We start from the raw sequence: 21,960 nt of genomic DNA, 5'->3' as shown, positions 1-21,960 counted from the left end.
TATGTTGAATGTAGGTATCTGTTGTATTTAATATGTAGGTCGCGACTTAGCATTCTAATAAAAATTTAACAAGGAAACATTGTTCTTGATGTGTTGTAGTCTAGCCATGTGGGAAACAATATTTATTTCCTGGCTGCAAGAAAACCGAATCACTTTAAAAGTTTTATAGACGCTTGGGTAACATGCAACTCTCGGTTAAAGCGATTAAAATAGCTCGCAAAGAAATCAAATTATCTTATCAGGTAAACTGGCAAGACATGTTCATACATCTGGTCTCTATTTCTTAACTTCTCACTCATTTAAAAATAATAAGTATTTACATCACTGTTGATAGGATCAACATGCTAATGTATTGCAGTGGCCCTCAGAAAATGGATGTTTTAAAAACATTCTCAAGAAGTAATGAACTACGTATAATATTCTTAACCTTGCAAATATGGTTTTTCCTGATAAAGATCATATTGATTTTTTTTCTTTTTTTCACAGAAAAGGTTTGGAAATTGTTTGGAACAATTTTAATGAAAATTTTCTGTTCCTTTTTTTTTAACAATATTGATAAGAGTGAACCGGAAGTCAACTTTCACTGGAAGTTATGTTACACGCATGCGAACTGATTGACAGATTCAAATAAAAGTCCCTGTATTTTGGGGAAGAGCGCTCCATGGGAAAATGTTTTGCCTTTTTACAGGAGTTTTGCCAATGGAAACTCCGGACTTTTTTGGGAATTTGACCGGGAAAATTTAGGAAATTTAGGGAAACAAAACCAGCTATTAACAAGAAGCAATATACCCCACCTTTAAGCTTTAACCAACTGGTCCCTGCTATTAGTCCCCTAGTGTGTGCCGACCTTTGTGGTATAAATGGGCAATGAGCCCCTCTTCAACTAACCCTTAATTATTATATCCTAAATAATTTAAGTGTTACGACTGATTCAAGCATGTTTTGCAAATTCTAATTATACATAATCAGGAAAAACCTTTTAAAAAGGGCTTTCCTGATTAAGATGATATAAAGTAAATAATAATACTTTCTTGACTTTCAAAGAAAAGTTTGGGGAATTGTTTTGAACATTTTTTTATGAAACCAGTATACAGTATAACAGTAATAAACACACGTGCCTTAAATTGCATTTGACATGAACAATTTTTGTTGCTTATTTGAAAGGCTTTACAATGTAGAAATGCCAATGCAAATAAGCAAACATGAAGATGTCATAATATTGACTATTCAAAAATGCGCAAATACTGATTCAATATCTCTGAAAATATTTCTGGAGTGATCTTCAAACTTGGCACCATCATTCAAAGTCAAAAGGGGAGCAAAATGATGCCTGTCATGCTGTTGCCGTGACAATACTTTTGTTACTGGCCCTTTTCAAAATATAAACTGAAATTCCCAGTTTTTTTTTAGAACAAAAATCGTCTACTCCAAAAAATCTATTCAGGAATCTTTTAGGCAATATGGGAAGTATCAGGACCCTCTCTCTCACTTTGTGAGGTTGAAAGTTGAGATATTTGTTTAAGAGATGGAAAGGGACTGGAGCAAAGTAGGTTGCCATGACAACCAAGGTACTGGACTCATTTTGTTCCCTGTTTGATTTGAAACTCTTGTGCCAAGTTCAAAGAGTACCAAACCACTAGAGATATTTTTGAATCAGTATTTACGCATTTTGAAATAGTAAAAAATGTGACATTATCATGTTGCCTATTTGCATAATACAAAACGTCAATATCTTCAAAACACAAAAATCTATTCCAAAAAAGAAAACGCCATTAAACTTGACATTGAAAAGCCTTTCAAATAAGCAACAAAAATTTTTCATGTGATATGTACTTTACTGTAATGAGCAATAAGCCCCTCCAACTAACCCATATTATATCCTAATTTAGGTGATTTGATTGATCAATATAATCAGGAAAAAAGTAATACTTTCTTGACTTTCAAAGAAAGGTTATGGAAATTGCTTTGAACATTTTTCATGAAGCCAGCTATTTACAAGGAGCAATATGCCCCACTAGGTATCCAGCATAGCAGTAATATATGCACGTGCCTTTACAGGTGTTTATGGCAATGAGCAATAAGCCCCTTCAACTAACCCCTGGGGTTAATTATATCCTGATGTGGCGCTTATTGAAAGATCTCCATAGATCTACAAAAACAATACAATGCAACTCTAAACAGCATCAAGGGGATGGTGAGATCTAAGTTGAGTAAAGACACCACTGTCCATAAAACGATTTAAAACTGCCAGAAGAGACAAATTGGGACCATCAAAAGACACTTCTGTTAGTTACTGTTATATTTTTTGAATACATACAAATATACTGTTGACCTAAAAGGAAATATTGCTTCTTTGTTTCCACTTTTTAAATGAGCGCTGCCCTTGAATAAGTGCCACATTAGAGGAGGAAAATATTTAATAAGCGCCACGGCGCTTATTCGAGTAAATATAGTAAGCGTTATGATTGATCACAACATCTTTTGGAAATTCTTAACTATAAATTCAGGAAAAACCTTTCAAATAAGGGTTTTCCTGATGAAGATGTTACTAAGTAAACTAAATAGTTTCTTGCATGACTTTCAAAGAAACGTTTTGGAAATTGTTTTACTCTGACTAGAACATTTCTTTTACGAAACCAGCTATTTACAAGGAGCAATATGCCCCACTTGGCATTAAGTATAGCTTTTAGTAAGCAGTACTGTATATTTAGGTGCCTTAACAGGCATCTATGGTAATGAACTATAAGCCCTCCTTCAACTTAGCCCTCCTTCAACTAACCCCATGCCTTGCCTCAGACACTGTACCATTGACAAGCTTAACACGTCAAAATTTGTGACTGCTACTTAAAAGCAACACAACATTTCTGTTCAAGCTGGCCATTCGCCACTTCTTAAATCGAAAGTGTCAGCATGTAAAAGATGTTGGAATGCCGACACAGGGCGCTGGAGATGATCAACCATATACCTCATATCTTGGGGTGCTACCTTCTTTAAAGTATACCTTCCTTCATTCTTATGATATCCAAATTTCAATTGTTCATTCACCTTTGCTGAGTTGAGAAATAATTGGTGGTTCAATACAGCCCACAAAACTAACAAGTACTTTTGCCTCCAAGGCAAACCACACTTTAGGAGAACATCTTTCTCAGAATTGTAAAGGAACACCACAAAACCCTCATTGCTAGCTAATATTGTAGGTATTAAAGTTAAATTAGGGTGGCGGCTATGATAAACAAAAGAAAATGCTATACATGCTGCTATGGCTTGTGATGTGGATGACATGCCTGTCCCTTTTTTCCCTTCCCCTGCTACATTCTTGCCTGGTGACAACTTGTTTGATCCACTAGCTTCTTCTGCAGCACTATTACCAGGAGAATCATCTTTTTAAAACAAAAAAAATATATTAAATCATTTACACTATCAGGGACCACGGACCATATTTTCAATTGGGGGGTGGGGGGGCTAATTCAAATGCCGTAGGTTTAATACGTGCGCCTTTCTTTTCTAACTATAGTTAGAAAATTTACACACTGATGATCCAAAACAATACAAGCTAACTAAAGTTATACCTAAGCAGGCTTCATGGGTTAAACCTTAGTGTGCAAACATACAACCAATCCCAATGCTTAGTTTTTCGCACGTGCGAGAGGGAGCACATGCGGATCAACATAAATATTCAAAACCAGCAAACAAGTGTGAAAAACAACAGGCGAAGGAAAAAAACATTTTTGATATAAAATACAGCCACCTCAAGTGTAGTACTGCAATGAATTTAAATGTGCGCAGTTAACATCACTGATAAAAACTAACTGCTGAATAGGCGTGTCGTTGTGTAACAAAAGAACACGCAACTATGGTTATCCATGTTGGCCGCGCTCATCCATCGTTTTGGATCATAAAGGTGTTTATTCCTAACAATAGTTAGTTTGATCAGAAAAGAGGTCACAGTACTGATTGGAAGCTAACTAAAGTTATTTCTGTCCTAACGACCACAGCCGATGTTTTCACCCTTCTTGGCATCGTGAATGCCCTTTCAACGGTTGCACTTGAAGCAGAATTCATGAGCTATCACGTCTCTCCTGATCAGCAACTTTTGTTAGGTACCGCTTCCAAAATATTGGCAGGCTGTGACTAACAATGTGCTTGTTTTCTGAATAAGAAAAATGTCCAAAATCTTGGAAGATCTTTTCCTCTCTGGCACTCCACCACATCTATGTTGATGTAAATCATACAAGTCTCTTGTTTGATTATAACGCTGGACTGTACGTTCCTGCGTGATTACGCGCTGCAACGGCATGTCATCAATTGTTTCAGATTCTCTTTTGGGACTTTTGATGGCAGTGGCTAACGTATGCCATTGAGCCGACCTGTATACAGCATGTTGTCATTCGACTGAATTCTGTCTCTGGAAAATTTTTTACCTGCACACACCTCGTCAAGAAATGTGGGTTTCTTTATAAGTAAGCAACAATGTCAACGTGAATGTTAACATGCTTATTGGCCACAAAAAAGGTTAGCCAGGACCCCGGGGTGATAAGATTGCATGTTAACGCAACTTATTTTTCGACCCGGCTAGGTAGGTTACCCACCTCCATGTAAAAAGCCGCTTAGGTGGCCTCACTTTCTTAAGGTGCATGCATTACCATAATTATTGCAAATTGCTCATGTCGAGTAATCCGTTACGCCCCTGACTATATAAAACCATTAAGTAATCTATTTATGCTAAATTATAACAAAACAGTTTTACCTGATCCTTTGCACCTTTTAGCCGCAGGTCCTGTTGAAAGAATCAATAAAACGGATTTATAATTCATAATATAACAAAAAAGAGAAAATGCATGTAACAAGGAGCTTTTGGAATATCAACAGTTAACCTGCAATCAGGGCCAACAAAGATATACATGTACATGCAAAAACTTTATGTAGCCGGTTTAGTTTCTCACAAGAACCTACAGGTATATATATGGTGAAAAAAAACAACAACAACCAGGCAACCAGGAAAATAAAGACTGAAATTGTCTGACATTTGCCATGAGGACAACCAGAATTTTTGCCTAGTTTTGAGCACTGAGTGAGACAAAAACAAACCCAAATAAAACAGGTTATTTCCCACTGAAAATGCCAAAAACCCCTTTTTTTAATGCAGTAAAATGCAATTCAAGTGGCTTACTACAGTTTTAAGGGATAAAATTTCCCAACTTTGAACTTTTTTTAAAAATGCTAAAACATGTCTTTCCCTGTTTCGTATTACTGTTTGTTACAGTATATAACCATCATATGAAACATTTCAACCATACAGGCGCTAAAGATAGTTAAAATAAGCAACCAAGTGCTTTAAGGGGGGACTGGGAGCTAGCAGTTTCAATAGCATTTTTCTCAAAATCCACCCATATGACCCTACCTTAAAAATTTCATAAACTAGAAATTGCCTTTGCTTGAACACCCATGGATGCAAAAAATAAACAAAAATCTGTAAGACAGATTTTTTGCAAAAGGGGAAAATGTCATATTTTTGCTATTTTAAGGTAATTCCTCTGTTTTGCATTGCGCATCCTTACTGCGCACAAATTATTGCGTCATAAGCGCGCACTCACAGCGCACACGCATGAAAGTCCTACTAGATTCCCTATGAGTCTAAGCTCGGCAGACAGATTTTTTTTTTCATTTGCTAGATCGATTCTAATTGATATTTTTTTTTTCGCCGCGTTTTAGCCTAAATGCCAAAATTTCACTTCAGGTCCGGTTTGGTTCAAAACCGCACAAGGTGGGGGCCTTGGGATAGTGGTGTAATGACATCAAAAGCAGAAACTTAAGGATCTTAAGGAGGCTGAATATAGTTTTTTTTGCACATGCTTGTGCTGATGTGAGGCAGCGCGCACTCAAAGATTGCAAAAATCAACCATGGTGACAATTTATTTGTCCAATACCTGTTCCATATGTGTTATTTTCATTCCTAAAATGACACACTGTTGTAGGTTTTAGTGTTCTTATAGAATACTACATAAACAAGTTTCAAGAAGCCAAAAATCCAGGAATTTTGCAGGATTTTTGCCATTGCTATGAGAACCCAACTGAATGCAGTGCATGCATAATTAAACACAAAATTGAAAATAGATTGATTTCATGACTTTTGAACCACATCAACTTTCTCGGAAACGCAAGTGTTGCTCAGGAACCACTCGATAGAATTTCATAAAATTTGGCAGGGAGATACTTTATAAAGCGGCTAGTAAGTGAAGATAACAGATATTTGTAGTTTAACAAAGAAAATTTTAAATAATCAAATTGTCCTTCAACAACAGATAGCTGAAAATCTGTCTGTTAAAATACAGTTTTCACAGTGTTAACATGTGTATATATTGTAAGTGACTAGTTTGTTTCAGCCAAATGATGAAAAAATCTATTGACTCAATTTTCGGTGAATAAATAAAACCTGATTTCCTCCAGTCATGTTACCATGGCAATGACAAACACGCCACCTTAGCTATCAAAATAAGAAAGTTTATCCTTTTAACTGATGTCTGATAAATTTGGTGACCGATGGATTAGCCATTTTTAAAAAGATGGCAAATGCGGTGCAGGTATTATGAACTGTGTTCAGCAACCTTACACAGAGAACTTTAACAACAAAGAACTCTTGCATTCCCTAATAGTCAGCAGTGTCGGCACATATCTGCATTTGTCAAACTAAATGTGCTTGTGGATTACATAGCCTAAGGGTAAGTTTGTACAGGAAGGGTTTTCTCTGACATTTGCCTTTGCTTTAGCGTGGCAACTTATCGCCCAGGCAGTTCTTTTGCCACCCCTTCCCTCCCTCTTGCTACTGATTTGACAGTCTAAGAGATGCCTGTTTCCCTTACTACGTGGGGGCTCATGGCTGCTGCCAGCCATGAGAGCAGTCCTCATCTAAAAGCTGGTAGCCAATAGTGGCCTGAGAAGCTCCTGGATGTCTCAGGCATCCAAATCTCCCTAGCAATGCAGTTGTTAACAACAAATGGCATACATTCCAAGTGTTTCGCAGTAAATATAAACATATTAAAATTATAGTACATGTAAGGATTTAGATCATTCAAAACAATCATGAAAAATAGTGAAAATGCTGAACAACTCTTACAGCACGTTTTTCATGGTTTTTAGTTGGCTTTTTTGTGGTGTTTCCATAGTCTCAACAGTTGATTGATAAAACAATTCTGATAATAATTTTTTCTGTATCTTAAAATTATATTTTTGGTCCAAATGGTGAATAAAGCAAGTGGGGAAGTTTCCTTGTTTGTTCTGCCATGAAACTTTCTTTATCCTTCACCCCATGAAAACAGATAACAATTTTTTTTTGCTTCCACTTGGATAAATTAGTTTTCCATAAATGAAAAGCAGTGAGCAAGTCTAAGCGAATCATATTTCATTTAAGTAATATGAAATGCTTTTTGTCACTAACAGTGTGTGCCGGCCGTCTTTTTACTCTGCGAAAGCAAATAAAATTCTGCTTAAATTGCACTTTCAAATGCATGTAAAACATATGATAGCTTCAGAGCTTCATCATGACTTATTAGTTTTCATAAAAAAAAATGGGACCACTGAAAAAGTCCCCATAATCAAAAAGTCTGGATAAAGGAGGTAATCAAGGTTCAAGTGTAGACACAGTTCACTTGATTTTAATTTATTTAGTGATTTTCACTTTGTATTTTTTGTAAAGTTTACTCACAATAATGTCTAGTATACTTACCATTATCATCATCGTCATCATCATCCTTGGGTTCTGCCTCTATAGCACCTTAGGAGAAAAATAATAAAAAAGGCATTCAATCAAAATCACTGACCAACACTACTGCACCTGCATGCACTACTGAAAGAATATCAAAATCAACCACTTTACACAACATTTAATTCCAAAACAAAATGACTGTCAATTTCATTTCTATTTTCTGCCACACAAACAAAGATAGAATCATAATACAATGAAAAATAAATAATTAAAAACAAATCAATATACAGGAAAATACATTTTCATAATCTCCAGGAAAAAATGTGAGTTGAAAAATTTAAGTTTCCTGACTTTTCATTCACTTTGACAACATCTAAGACTTTCCCTTACCTTTTACAAAATTCAACTACTTTTCCCCAAAGTTGAAGACTATGACACAGAAGATGCCCCTCCCCGTGCTTCATTTTAACAGAAAGAGTATTATAAAAAAATCATATACTGATTTTCAAGTGTTGTAAGTTATAAAGGTCATACAAAATGTAACTTATCATTGTTTCAAGTGGTTTCACAGCCTAAACCTGTCCCTCCAGTCCACAGTGTTCTCTGCATGTCTACCAAGCTGATACTGCACATCTTTATTGCAATGTGTCAAGACGCATCTATTCAAGCTGGCTTACAATTTGTTTTAATATATATATATATATATATATTTTTTTTTTTTTACATTTATAACATTTTTAATATTTTTAACATTTTTAATGTTTTTAATATTTTTAATATTTTATCGTTTAATCGTTTTGATACTTTTAGTTAATATGCTGTAAAGAGCTTCAGAATATTTTATAATTTTAGCGCTTTACAAATGTAAATTATTATTAATTATTGTAAAACTTAAGAGTCCTAGACAGTGTGGTCCCTCTATTTTCAGGAAAGTAATCACTGTATTTACCTATTCCAGCAACACAACAATCTTCAGAATCTGCAATAATAAATATTTAAAGTCTATACATGACTTGTATAAAGTAAACTCCTCCTTCAAATAGACCACTATTTGCTTGGTTACCAGATAGATACATGTAGATAGATGCAATGCCTGAGGACACATGGTTACACATTATTATATTGCCTTCTTTAGTGACTACTGTATCTAGATGTCTATTGAGTAATATGTGACTTGAAGATCCAGGCAAAGCTAGAAGTGCGGGGATTAATTATCTTGGTGGTGTGGGGCTAAGTTAGAGTTGTCATGCAACAGGGGGAGTAGCCTGGTGTGTACAAATCTAGTTGAACAATTTTCATCATGGATGGAAAGGTGGTTACACTCTACATCTTTCCTGCAAGTACATTGTATAGAAGGTCCAGGCCCATAACAAATTGATGAAGAAATGATGCTTGGGGTGAAGAAAACAGTTCCAAAAGGTTAAATGCAAACAAGTTTCTTCAACACAACTTTTTTCCGTTATTCAATGACATAACTTTGCTTCATGTGAAAAATTGATGCTGAACAAATTCAGCAAGGCCAACAAGCTTGAAATCAATTTCTTATGAAAAATATAAATTCAAAGTCTACCATTGAAAGCTTAATTTTTTAGTTGCCTCAGGTAAACAGGCAATAAGTTTGAGTTTTTTAACACTGACATACCTCTTGGACAAGCAAACCAGTCTGGTTCTCCAAATAATGCACCTTCATAACCTATAAGGATAAATGTTACTAATTTAAGTATACAGTCATGTAACTGGCTATCATATTTATTTATTTATTTATTTATTTATTCATCTTAGGGTTTTACGATGTAATTTTTATGTTTTTTTTTAGTCATCTTGTAATTACTGAACTCTGAATCGTACAGTCCAAGTTCAAGCCCTGGCCTGGATCATTGTGTTGTTTTCTTGGGCAAGATATCTACTTTCACAGTGCTTAGACTCCACCCGAGGCACAAATGTGTACCAGCAAAATAATGGTAAAGGGGAACCCTGTGATGGACTAGCTTTCCATCCAGGGGGAAGTAAAATACTCCTAGTTACTTAAGATAAGCTCCCTGTATGGGCCATGGCTCGACGCAAAAAATATATTGCTCTTGGTGTGTTGAACAATTATTCTGCATGAAAAATTACAGTTGTTGTAAAAGAAAAGAAGATAATTTATGTCTCAAATGTGACAATGTGCTACACCTTTTACTTTTCTATTACAGTGGAATCCCGATTTTTCTAACCTCCAAGGGAAACAAAAATTGGTTCGAGGAATCGAGGGTAAAAATGCAGTCTTTGACTAAAGAAGAGAAACGACTTTTGCTTCGAGTTATAAGGAGTATAAAAAGAAATTAAGGGTTCGAGAAATCAGGACTCCACAGTACTTTGTCTAAGGAAACATTTCACTACCTTTTCACTTTTTGAACGTAATATGATCACAGACAGTGTAAACAGCCACAAGCGAGCAAGCAGTGTCTATTTTTTCCTAGCATGCAATGCAAAAAATGAGAGATCTAGATAGAGTGGCAATAGCCTCCTATGCAGTCACTTTTAGGGGCTAAAGTGTTTTGCTAGCCTCTAAAAACGACTGTGTGGGAGGCTAGTGCAACAAGCGCCTGCCATGTTTTTCCCTGATTTGCATAATTCTTATTTCTCCAGTAGCATGTAGTATTTCAGGAACAACTAGATTCATAATTGCATGTACTTGGGCTTCTCTTTATATGAAAATAAATTTTCTTTACATAATTTAAGGTGGTAGAACTGCTATAAACAGGTCCGTTTTGAGAATAAATTTCACAGATGTACAAGGACTTTTCGAAATAAAAACTACATAGGCTTACTAAATCTATGTCTGAGGTGTCAATTTTCACACCTTAGGTGTGAATTTGGAAATTAATTGCGGGCTCATAAAACTAGAGATTGCCGGTTTACTGTTTTCCTTTGATAGTTACGGAAATAATTTAATTTGGGGCTGATTTATGACAAAAACATCTAATCACCTTAAAATACGGGGTATGCTGGTATTTATTTACGAAGATATAGGGTTAGATATATTTTTATGTGTCCTTCAACTTTGAACAACCATAATTTTGACTTAAATGTCTCGTTCATACCGGGTATTTAAACAACGTTTCCCCAACATAACACAAACAAACGGTGCAAATTTTACGGAGATCTGATAATTCTACACCGTTTAATTGCAGGTACCTTTCTACGTTGTCTGTCACAGCAGCGAAATAAGCAATTTTAATCAGCAAAATTCGCCCTCGAATGCTTGTTTTTTGCTACACCATATTGAATTCTCATAGGTAGACCCCTGTTCAATGTGTCCATGGGAGCATTAACACAATTGCTACGCAAAATCTAGGGATTTTTCCAATTGCTGTCGTAAGAAAACATGGCGGCGTAAACAATTGCGAAACGCATAGCAACGCTGTAGCGAAAGAGACTTCATGCTGCGTTTTGGCTTTGACTCAGCGAGGGTCAGATATCAAAACAGCTTCCTCGTAGACTTTGAAGGGCTAAACAAAGCATTGGAATTAGGAAATGTCCAGGAGTTAAAAGGGAAGATGTTGTACCAAAGAAATATTCCCACTTTTCCCTACAATCTCGCTAGAACTGTGAAGGCAGGATTGTATGACGAAAACTGAATTCATGTAAAATAGCTGTCAACGCGATGTCATATCGACTCGGATTGCAGACCGCTAATTATTAACATCGCAAAAAGGCGCTCGTAGCAACCAACTTCGGCCTTTATTTTCTCCGCTCCTAGCTTAAAACAAACCCTCATCTCTTGCATTTGTTCTTAACTCATAAATATCTTTTGAAAAACTGAATTTTTAGGTATGGTTTATTTTTGACCTTAGACCAGTTCTACTACCTTAATAAATAAATGTCACACTGAGGTCTGCCCATTGGTTATATTTTAGTTTATATTTAGCGATTACTCTCAGGTAATCTTAAATCAACACGCTGACTGATTGACTCCAGTTTTTCTTGTGTCCCACCATTACACGGCAGCTTCAAATCACTTTATGTTACATAGCCCAGCATTAATCAAAAGAAAACAGCTACAAATTTGCTTCAAAAGCTTTTATCACTTCAAGATTTCATTAAGAAAAAAAAAATACCGTATTTTCCCAATTAAACGCCCCCGGCGTTTATTTAAAACTTGGCCTTACGGACCCAGCATTTTTTTGAACCCGGCGTTTAATCGGGGTCCGGCGTTTATTAATGAAGTAAAATTTTCATCATTTTTTGACAAGGCTAAAACAACTAATAAACAAACCCTGGAGGGATCCTCGCAATTTTAAAGACAGCTAGCACTACAACAAAAGAAAGAGAGTGCGTCAGCCATAACAACAGGAACGTGAACATTGCTATATATTTTCAATTTTGTTTTGGTGTACAGCATACATCGTAGTTAATGTTACGCCAGACTTGTTTGTTAAGCATTTATTAAAATAACAAATTAAAGCAGTATACCGTACAGAACGTGCCATAGAAGTGCTTTTCTAGTGAATATCTGTAGTTGTTGGCTCGACGCAAATAAACGCCGTGACCTAAATTAAACGCCGGGACCTCGAACAAACGCCCCGGCGTTTATTTAAAAATTAGCAGTTTTGACCCGGCGTTTACTCGGGGTCTGGCGTTTAATCGAGAAAATACGGTAATAGTCATAGATTACCTTAATTGATTTAAACTAACTCGGACATATCTGTAACACGGATGAACGAATATACATGTAAAGTACTACAGATTGATGAATCTCTCCTGTCGCGCAAACCTAGGTGATCAAAACATGCAATGTTTGTTTGACAAACATGCACAGTTCCATGCTCCAAAGGAACATTTCCATTTGTTTAGTCACCACAGTTGTCTGGGAAACTGTCAGCTTTGAAAAGTAAACATGTGTGAAGAAACGGTCAGGCTTCACGGCTGAGCGCAAATGGTAGTAAGCATTTCAAACTCCATAGATAGAGTTTGCTCGTATAAAGTTCATGGACCGGTTCCATTCCAAAGTAGACAGTCATCATACTGAGGAACTACCATGGATTTAGCGAATTAAAAATCACAGTAATGGACCATGATGATATTGTATTGAGTTCAGTGTTGAATAAAACAATGAAACAGCCAGCTATGTAGGCTAGATATTTACAAGAAGCTTCAGTTGGTGATAAACAAAGCAGTGGTGTACCTACCTATCCAAAGTCCACCCACTTTGCAATCGGCAGGTGTTTTCAACCCTGGAACTCCTTTGAACTTATGTTCCTTGTTCATTAAACAGTACCCATTTTGACCAAGGAGTGGAAGAAAGATATTTTTGGCAATTTTGACATTTAAGTATTTTTCTTTAGTATCCCCTTCCAGTGTGACTGTGGCTAAAAGAGCATCATCTGTAAGTCGCCTGAAAGCCTGTTCGTATGACTTGTAGGCTTCTTGTTTTTTAGGCCCAACATTTTTGCTTGCAAACTCCTTGTCCAAAGGAATAGCTCATTAAATGCTAAGGAATGACAGCAACCGAAGAAACGACCCTATAAGAAGAAATGGTATAAAACCCTATGCTCACTTAATAAGATTTATAGCATTCTTGTCCATAAATTATTGCACTGTACATGTACTGCTGATTTAATTTGTTATTGAAGATTTTCATAATATAATTTAAAATAATAATAATTATTATAGTGCGCTTTTTAACATACTAGGTGATCAAAAGTGCATTACAACAATAAATAACCTAAAAATCTACCATAAAATTTAAAAATAATCACTACAATATTTGTTTATATATACATATCTAAGAAATATTTAAAGCTAATTTAAAAAGATAAGTAGAAATACATGTGATCATGCGGAGGCTTACATGAAGAACGTTCCATAAAGCAGGGCTGCAAATAAATTTTTTACCTTGAAAGGACATGTGTCCGACTAGGGCACCATTTTGGTCGGACATAACCACAAAGGTACATTTGAAAGAGTAGCGTATAAAAAAGGCAAATTTTATTTGTAAATGATATAGACAAATGTTGCAACAAAAATTTGGCCGGACAAAATGTCCGACCAAGGTTGCGATTTCATCGGACATTGGCAAATTTTGGTGGGACATTGTCCGATGACCGACAGTTATTATTATATTATAGTTATTTTTCTGATTGGTCAGTTTGTGATACGGTCAAAATTAGACAAAATCTTGCTTTTCTTATTTTATACAAGAATTGCGGATTAATTCTGTGGCTAAGAGCGAAGTGTTTGTTGAAAATTGCTCGGCTTATAGTTGAGTATACATTGAATCTTCACTCTTACAATAATTATTTTTTGGCGCAAATACTTGGCTATAAGTAGAACCCCTTTCTTACTGAGATTTGGCCAGTTTTTCAGAAAAAAAATTGTCCATATAAACAACAGGGCGTCTTGACATTAAAACATCTAAATTGACAAACAACAACAACAAAAAAAAACATTTCTATGTGTGATTTATTTTGATACCAGTGCATCCCTCATATGAGAAACGCAGCTGTTTACTTGTTCTTGAAACATATTGCGACATTCTGCCGACCCCACTTTAGAAACCGACAATATGCAAACTTGATGTTATCCGCACTGTAATAGAAGCCAACGAATTTTCTTCGACATCGTAAGACACTGCTGGTGTTTATTTTTGCGTGATCTTGTGAATCCGTTGAATCTAAGTTGTTTAAAACGAAAACATTAATAGTTTTACTTCGAAATAATTATTACATGTTACTTTGGGCGAACAATACTCAGTTCTAATTGAAACAACTCACAAATGAATATCAAGCTGCACATACCTTTTGAGAACAAAATTCGCTTCCGACAAAATTGAAGCCACTGTTACTAACCTCGGTACACTTTCAAAGTCCGACAGTACTTTTATTCAAAACTAGCCGCAATTAAATTCATCTGCTAATATTATCTAAAGCCACGACAAAAATTTCCAGGCAGGTGTTTATTTGAAATCCATAACCGTAAGTTGTCGGCTGCCATTTCGAGCCTCAGAAATGGCGAAATGAGTCCAACAGCGCTCAACTATATATAAATAACAAAGATGGCCGTAAATTGAATCTCAAGCCTCAAATATTCATACTTTATAAGAAACGATTTGATTGGTTCTTGACCTTGATAATAGCTCCAATCTGATTGGTGTGACATACAAACATACACTGAAACATACATGAATGAAAAACTAAACTTCACATAGCCCACTTGCGCTGACATATAGTTATTTTTCAAGAAAATAACTCAAAAAGGAAAAATTCTCGGAGTTCGCTGTTAACTGATAATATTTAAAAACTGACGAAGCATGAAAGTGACTCAGAATGCAGGAAATGGCATTTCTGAGAGCTCAGACTCAAAATTTCCCGGGGGAACATGCCCCCGGACCCCCCTAACAAAATTCACATTCACCGTCAATTTTTTGTCCCACTGAGCGTCACTGAAGTCCCGTTACAGCCTTGTGAAAAAAAAAAACAGTTTCTTGTAAAGAAAAAGTAGCGATGATGATGGTACACTACTAATTAACGAAATATGTCAATGACAACTTCTGCAACTGTTGTTATGCGGTACTGGTCTTGAGAAACAAGTGACATCGAGACACAGCGCTGTGTTTTGTGCTATGGTTTGAGTGTGGTAGAAAAAAAGAAATTTACTAGAGTATTCAGTGAAGCTCATTGAGAATAGCTACATATGATGTCCACAATCAGCTAAACACATTAAATAAGAGCCTAAAAATTTGGCTGAACTTAGCAGCGATGTTGATCCCCTGCTTTTTCACAAACGCCCTCAACTATCTGAGAGCCTGGAACAGGCTACCATGTAAACAAAATAAAAAGTCTGCATGTGTAAGAAAGAAAGGAGAGAATTATGGCCTGGTCGGGGGGGAGGGTACACTTTTTAAAATAAGAATTAAAAAGTGGGGTCTTATTTTTACATGACAATATTTTTTTATTTTTTATTTTTTTTTTTTGGGGGGGGGGGGGGGGGTTCAGTTAAATTGAAACACAAAATGTTTTGAAAAACCATCCCCCCCCCTCCAACGTAATAAACGATTGGTCCCTTATCAAGTGGAAATTTTTTTCCAATCCAGGCTTGAAACCTACTTTTGCTATTCGAACTATCGCATAATGTATGGGGCTGTGCGGAAATCTTACCTACATTTGCAGTGTTTATAGAACAAACAAGATCTACCTTCTATAGGGAAGGTGAACCGCGTGGAATTTAATTTTTCTTGTTTACCTTAAACGAAATATTGACAAGTAGCTTTAGCAAAAGTACTTGCATGAATGACAAATATATCTGGAGCATGCGTGACTCACGTCAAAATCGAACGAGCGGGGTTTTCCCCTTATCAATGACGTAATCAAAATGTGCCAAGGCATGCTCCTATTGTCGCATTACTCGGCAATAAATTATGAATTCCCGAATAGAAGGATTGGCGGTTTAAAAAACACAAACACAGGATATATTCCTATTAGATAAAAAACATTCCCGACTTAAAATATAAAACCACGTGCAAAATAACAGTTATATTGAGCAAAAGGAAAAATACTGCCCACTGAATTTTCTCTGGTGCTCAGTCAAGCGTGCCACACAGTTTGAGGCATCCACAGCTATTTTTAGCACGGCCGTGTGAAAATTCACGTTGGAAAGTTTTGCATATATAATTATGAATAAAGGTTTGAAACTGTATTTACTTTGCGATGGAAGCTGTTTCTCTGAGCAGCAAAAATAAATACTTCACTTCTTGGAGACTTGAAAATCCCAAAACCTGTTGAACTCACCTTTTAGAGAAACAACACTGGGATACAGCTGAGAACGTGGACCAACGTTATGCGCATGCGTAGAGGTAAAAACATCTTGTTCTAGAATAAATACTACCACAAGGAAAGCAGATGCTCTCTTGAAACAAATATATGCCTGTTCTCATAATTAAAAATTAAAAGTAACGTAGATCCACGACTTGTTTTTCTTAGTGCGTATGGTCAAATGTTCCACACCCCCTACCCCCTCACACAGCTAACTATTGACTGACACTAGTAATTAATAAATTAATATGAATATCTTAATCAAATTAAATTAACAATTGCTAGAACCAAAGCCCAACCATTGTTGGCCGAGGTAGAGGCCCGGGCCCTGATTAACCGACAAAACTAAAAAACAAAATACACGGCTTGCAGAACACGAACCGCTGGGGCTCATGCCCCGCGCGGTTAAAAATAAATAAAATAAATAGACTGCAGAACACGAACCGCTGGCACAGACGGGTTTATAGCAGAAAAGCTGAAGGCGATCTAATTTGTCAAAAAAAAAAAAAAAAAAAAAAAAAAAACAGAAAAAAGAAACTTGTAACATTTTCCCGCGTGCTGACCAGGATGAATGAAAGTGGCAGCTTTGTTCAAGTTTGAATGAAATCGAGAGCGTTTTGCATCAAGTTAAAAAATTGAGTACTCGTCTTGTGTGCCAATCGCTCCGGCAAAATTTTCTACAAATTTCTAGCCTCAAAAGCTGCCAAGAATTTGCTGTGTCAGCTGGGCCGAGCTAAAAGACTGGAAAAGCTTTTCAACGATTTCTCAGGTGAGTGATTCTTTGTTTACTACGCAAGCAATTTCACGATCTTTCCTCAGTGTTTTGACAAACGCATCTAGTGCCTTGTTGCTTGCAAGAACTCTGGATCTTTTATGAAACTAAATGGTTTTTCAAGTGGGTCTAGATCTGATGTTTCTAAGAATAATTACTTTGTACACCGTCTATCTTTTTGTCTGCCAGAAAGCTAAAATTTCTCGAGGCACTTCAGTGCGAGCTCGGATTTTCTCAGGTGGTTTTCTCCATCTCTTCAAGACGAGTCGAGATCTCTGTTTAACGGTTGCGAGAACCAATCTAAGGAAATACATCCACTGTTTGTAATTTCTGAGCCCCAGAATACGGGACAATCCAAAAGTGTAGCGAAAACAATACTTTAACGTACGTTTTTGCTGAACTGTAAGCTTAATTTGCCAGTTCATAAATAGAAAGGTAAGCAGTAAAAGATTTTGTACAAACGATTACAATTCTTAACAGCAAACTTGGTTGTCTTTGTTGTGTTCAGTATAAAACATCGTTATTTATAGTTTGGTGTTCTTCCGAGGTCGTTACTTTTTGAAAGCGCTCTGCCATTTTTCTCCCGGACGCATGAAAACTACGTATATCGCAGGATATCTGTTGTGTGCGGACGACATATATTGAGCTCGCAATGACCATATCACAATGTGTTGAATAATAAATCACAATATGTCTGTTCCCTCGTGAAAACAGTTCAAAGACCTTTAATAAGTACATTTAGATCTAGACATAAATTCTTCTGCCACCTACATTTCGACCAGAATAACCCGGCCTTAACTTCGTCAGGGTGAATAACTGAACCGTACGCTACACATGCCACCAGTACACTGTAAACTATAACGAGATTTAAAAACGCGCTACATAACTGAGGGCTTGAACAATCGATGAAACCGATGATCGGAAAATCAATCGATGAATCGATGACAATCGATGCCTTGTTAGTTAATTGGCATCGATTGGCATCGGCCAATCGATGACCAATCGATAATCACACAAAAGTGGTCGCAACTCATCGATTGTCATCAATTGGTGTTAAAAAAAAAAATTTCGGTATTCCACACGTTCCAGCATGTACGTATACGCTCTCGCAGTACGCACAAATGTTTCAGATTTGAATTAGTTCACCGGATTGTTTGTATGCAGATGCGACTGGAGATGAGTGAGCTCTGAATGGTGGGTGATGTAATTATACTGAATTGTATAAAATAAACCAGAATAAACGTGAATAGGCTTCGGTAATCACTTTATTACTTCTTTGTCACAACAGAGGTGCATAAAGTAAACAGGGTAAAAAATGAATAAAGTTTACTGCATGCAGGCTTAAATGGGTGAGCCGTATAGTAAAAGCTGGAAAAAAAGAGACCATATCGAGAAACTTAGAGCTGCGCGGAAAAAAGCCAACAACACAACATGTACAGCCTCTGTCCGAAACACAGTTATGACCGGTCACAAGAGAACTATAGGCCATAGTTTGGACTCAGATTCTTTTTGTAAATCTTGACTGAAAATAAAACGCATCAAAAATGAGAACCAATCGATGACAATCGATGACAATCGATGTCAATTATCTGATCGATTGGCGTTGATAATCGATAAAAATTGATAATCGCTGAAATCGATAATCACAAAAAACCCGTGCATCGATTGTTCATCGATTATCAATATCAATCGATTAATTGGCATCGATTGTCATCGATTGATCGATTGATTTTCCGATCATCGGTTTCATCGATTGTTCAAGCCCTGATAACTGTAACGAGGGTTACGGTTTTTTTCGCCAACGAGTAGTTTCGCCAACGTCGAGTTCGCCGTGCTCACGCTTAAAGAACGGGAAATTTTTGTGTTTTTCTTCTGTAGTATAGTAATAGTTAATTCGGGATTTGCTCAGCATTATTTCAATTTAGTGCAGCTGATTCATCACTATCATCTGCGTTGGAGAACAGACAACTCGGCGAAAAAACCAGTTAATGTAACACTGTAACAAAATATATCCATAAAAAGATAATGTCTCATGTTGCCTTACCATTGGGAAGAATTTTGGATGAAATTCTGTTTTGGAGAAAGGCACACCCCAACAGTTTGGCGCCTCGTCCCTGATGTATGCAAAATACACTCCTTCGACGTCCATTTTGCGCTAACGCGACCACACAGTGCACCGGTACAGCGGTGTTACTCGTCACCATGGTGATCGGAAAGGAGTGGATTACCAGCCAATGAAAAAGGTCTCTTCAATTTTTTGGGTTTTGGATCTTGTGATGGGTAAGAATACGGTACTTTTCTTATTTTCTTTACCCTCTATCCAGGCGATTCGTACCCAAGGACGATTTGTAATCAGTCGATTTGTATCCAATTTCCGACTATTCGTTCGAATTGCTGGATTCGCTAGCATCGTTTTCTAACGAGTGAACCGTCGCAGATGATGATATGCAACATGCCAGCTTTGACTGCCCTGAATAATGTGAGTTTTTACTAGTACACTTTGCTTGATTTTAATAATTCAAAGTTTAATGTCAAGCTTGTCAAAAACCATTTACCTTCATTAACGTTAACAGTATGAAGGCAATGCTCTTTTACAAACGGAGACAAAAAAAATGCTCAGTCTGCAGTCTGCACGGTTTACCTGACCGTGCAGAATCAGTTGCAAAAAAGTCCAGCATAAGCTTACTCTTGACTAATAACTCTAGTGTTTAATACTACCCTAGCGAGTGGAAACAAATGTTCTATCGAGAAAGTGCTGACAGTTGATGGTTAGGTGTCTCTTTAAAAGTACTGAAAATGTGTTTTAAAAAGGACAACACAATACACGAAAAGAAAATGTGAAAAGTAAGCTTGAGGACAAAATTTATTTATTACAGTGAATCTCACAAATGTGCCCCACAGAAGAGATTGGAAATTCTGGGGGCCAGGGAGATTCTCACAGACCAAAAAAAAATTAAAGAAATGTATGGCCTTTAATTCGAATTTCCAGATGGATGAGGGTTTCTTATTTAAGAAATCCCTTCCATGGGGTAGACCTACATTTTGGAGCCACACAATGGTCTGGGACTCATGATCAGGTCAAGTGAAAAAAATGATATCAAAGCTAAGTTTAAATGTATGCATTTTTTTCAGGTTCACTTCACATTAATACCTTTCATTGAAGAGAGAACTTGACTGTACAGTTTGTGACTAAATCTGAAACTTATAAGGCTAACTGTTTAAAGCCCTGGGCCGGGTTGTTCGAAAGCCGATTAACGCTAATCCACGATTAAAAGTTAACCGAGGTTTCAATCTCGCTCATTAAAAATGGTTTTAGAGGCTGGTTTCGAGCTAAAGGTAAAGAAAAGTCTTAGGCAAGACTTAGGGACAAAAACCTTTTGGACAAATCCTTATCGATTAGTAAATATACTTGAATCTAAGTTCACGTTAACCCAGGATTAGCTTAATCGGGCTTTGAACAACTGGGCCCTGGCCAAACGGGAATTATGTTTGATGACCAAAAATTATCAAACATTGTTCGGTGATCAAACATTTTACCGTTTGGCCAACTTGTCTGATGACGTTTGAACTCCATCAAACATGCGATCAAACAACATCAAACATTTCTTTTGTGTGAAACAAACATGTTTGGCTGGCAGATTCCGCCACAACTCCCTGTGTTCTGATGTTTGACAATGTTTGATAAAACATGTTTGATGATGTTTCATCATCAAACATTTCCTGTTTGGCCAGGGCATTAATAGTAAATCACAACCAGCTTATGTATGCAAAAGTCTATTAATATTTATTGCAGTCAGAAACCCATAAGGGGTTGAAACGTGCAACTTTCCTTTGTGCACTTAGAAACAAGCTTCCGAATATTCAATTTATTCAAAAAATAACCCAAGAGAATTTAACCAATCAAAATTGCAATAGGAGCTGCTGCAGATCCTCTCCCGCAAATTCAAACCTTTGCAAGGAATCACCTGTAGTCTGCCTTTTTATGTCTCTTTCACTATTGTTGTTGCAAAATTCAAAGAACTCTTACTGTACGCGAATTCGTCTCAACAAGCAAGGTGCTGGATGTAAGCAATGTATAAGAAGGTAATTGTCCTGAATATAAACATCGAAATGGTCAGCTTCATTAAATTTACAGCACATGCTAACGCACACGAGAAGGCTTTATCTTGTTTTTGACAACCTAAGTAAAATAAAGTTAACATTTGTTTCTGTCAGTACTTTAAAAAACTTTACTAAGACACGGTTAATGAAATTCTTTAGTTTCTGTACGAAGTTTTCAGCTTCAAGGTTGGAATTCAAGTAGTTGGCGTAAAAGAAAAATTTCATTGCGTGTGTCGCTACGTGTATAATGCACGCGTACAATCTTCATGTTTCCAAATATGGTATTTAGCAAAACTGAATTTTCCAACGCTGTGAACGCACGTTACTTGTTTCAAACTCTTATGGGTTTCTTGTACAGTGCAGCAATTGGATGGTGATGAAAATCATCAGCTACTTTGCTTAGAGAAGTGGGCAGAAGGATTCTTTCAGAGAGAAGGTCACTCGACTTAAGCCAGATGCCTACTTCTAATTTTATTAAAATCCCTAATTGATTTTATTGTTGTTGTAAATAAATGTAGAAGTAAGCTAAGTTTTTCTGGAGAAACATTTCTCTACACTAGGAGATAAATTAGGAATATATTATCAATGTTAGT

At 36.5% G+C, this 21,960-nt stretch overlaps 1 protein-coding gene across 3 annotated transcripts; it reads right to left on the bottom strand.

The window, feature by feature from the left end:
* Positions 1-564: 564 nt before the first annotated feature.
* LOC146459580 (uncharacterized) lies at positions 565-19,431 on the bottom strand. 3 transcript variants are annotated; one of them, XM_085089249.1, is made up of 7 exons: positions 19,311-19,431; positions 12,874-13,206; positions 9,345-9,395; positions 8,652-8,681; positions 7,724-7,771; positions 4,748-4,777; positions 565-3,380 (listed from the first exon to the last, which is right to left on the bottom strand). In XM_085089249.1, exons 2-7 carry the CDS (start codon positions 12,950-12,952, stop codon positions 2,869-2,871), a joined length of 750 nt encoding a protein of 249 aa, XP_084945375.1. In that variant the 5' UTR covers positions 12,953-13,206; positions 19,311-19,431; the 3' UTR covers positions 565-2,868. The 3 variants fall into 3 exon arrangements, with proteins under 3 accessions (XP_084945375.1, XP_084945376.1, XP_084945377.1); XM_085089250.1 differs by lacking the exon at positions 4,748-4,777 and having other exon boundaries at positions 7,703-7,771; XM_085089251.1 differs by lacking the exon at positions 4,748-4,777.
* Between the last annotated feature and the right edge of the window lie 2,529 nt (positions 19,432-21,960).

The sequence above is a fragment of the Pavona decussata genome, unplaced genomic scaffold (genome assembly GCF_977016875.1).
Source record: "Pavona decussata unplaced genomic scaffold, jaPavDecu1.1 SCAFFOLD_218, whole genome shotgun sequence".
Classification (NCBI taxonomy): domain Eukaryota; kingdom Metazoa; phylum Cnidaria; class Anthozoa; order Scleractinia; family Agariciidae; genus Pavona; species Pavona decussata.
Note: the sequence above shows the minus strand (reverse complement) of the source record. Positions and strands in the feature narration are given on the sequence as shown.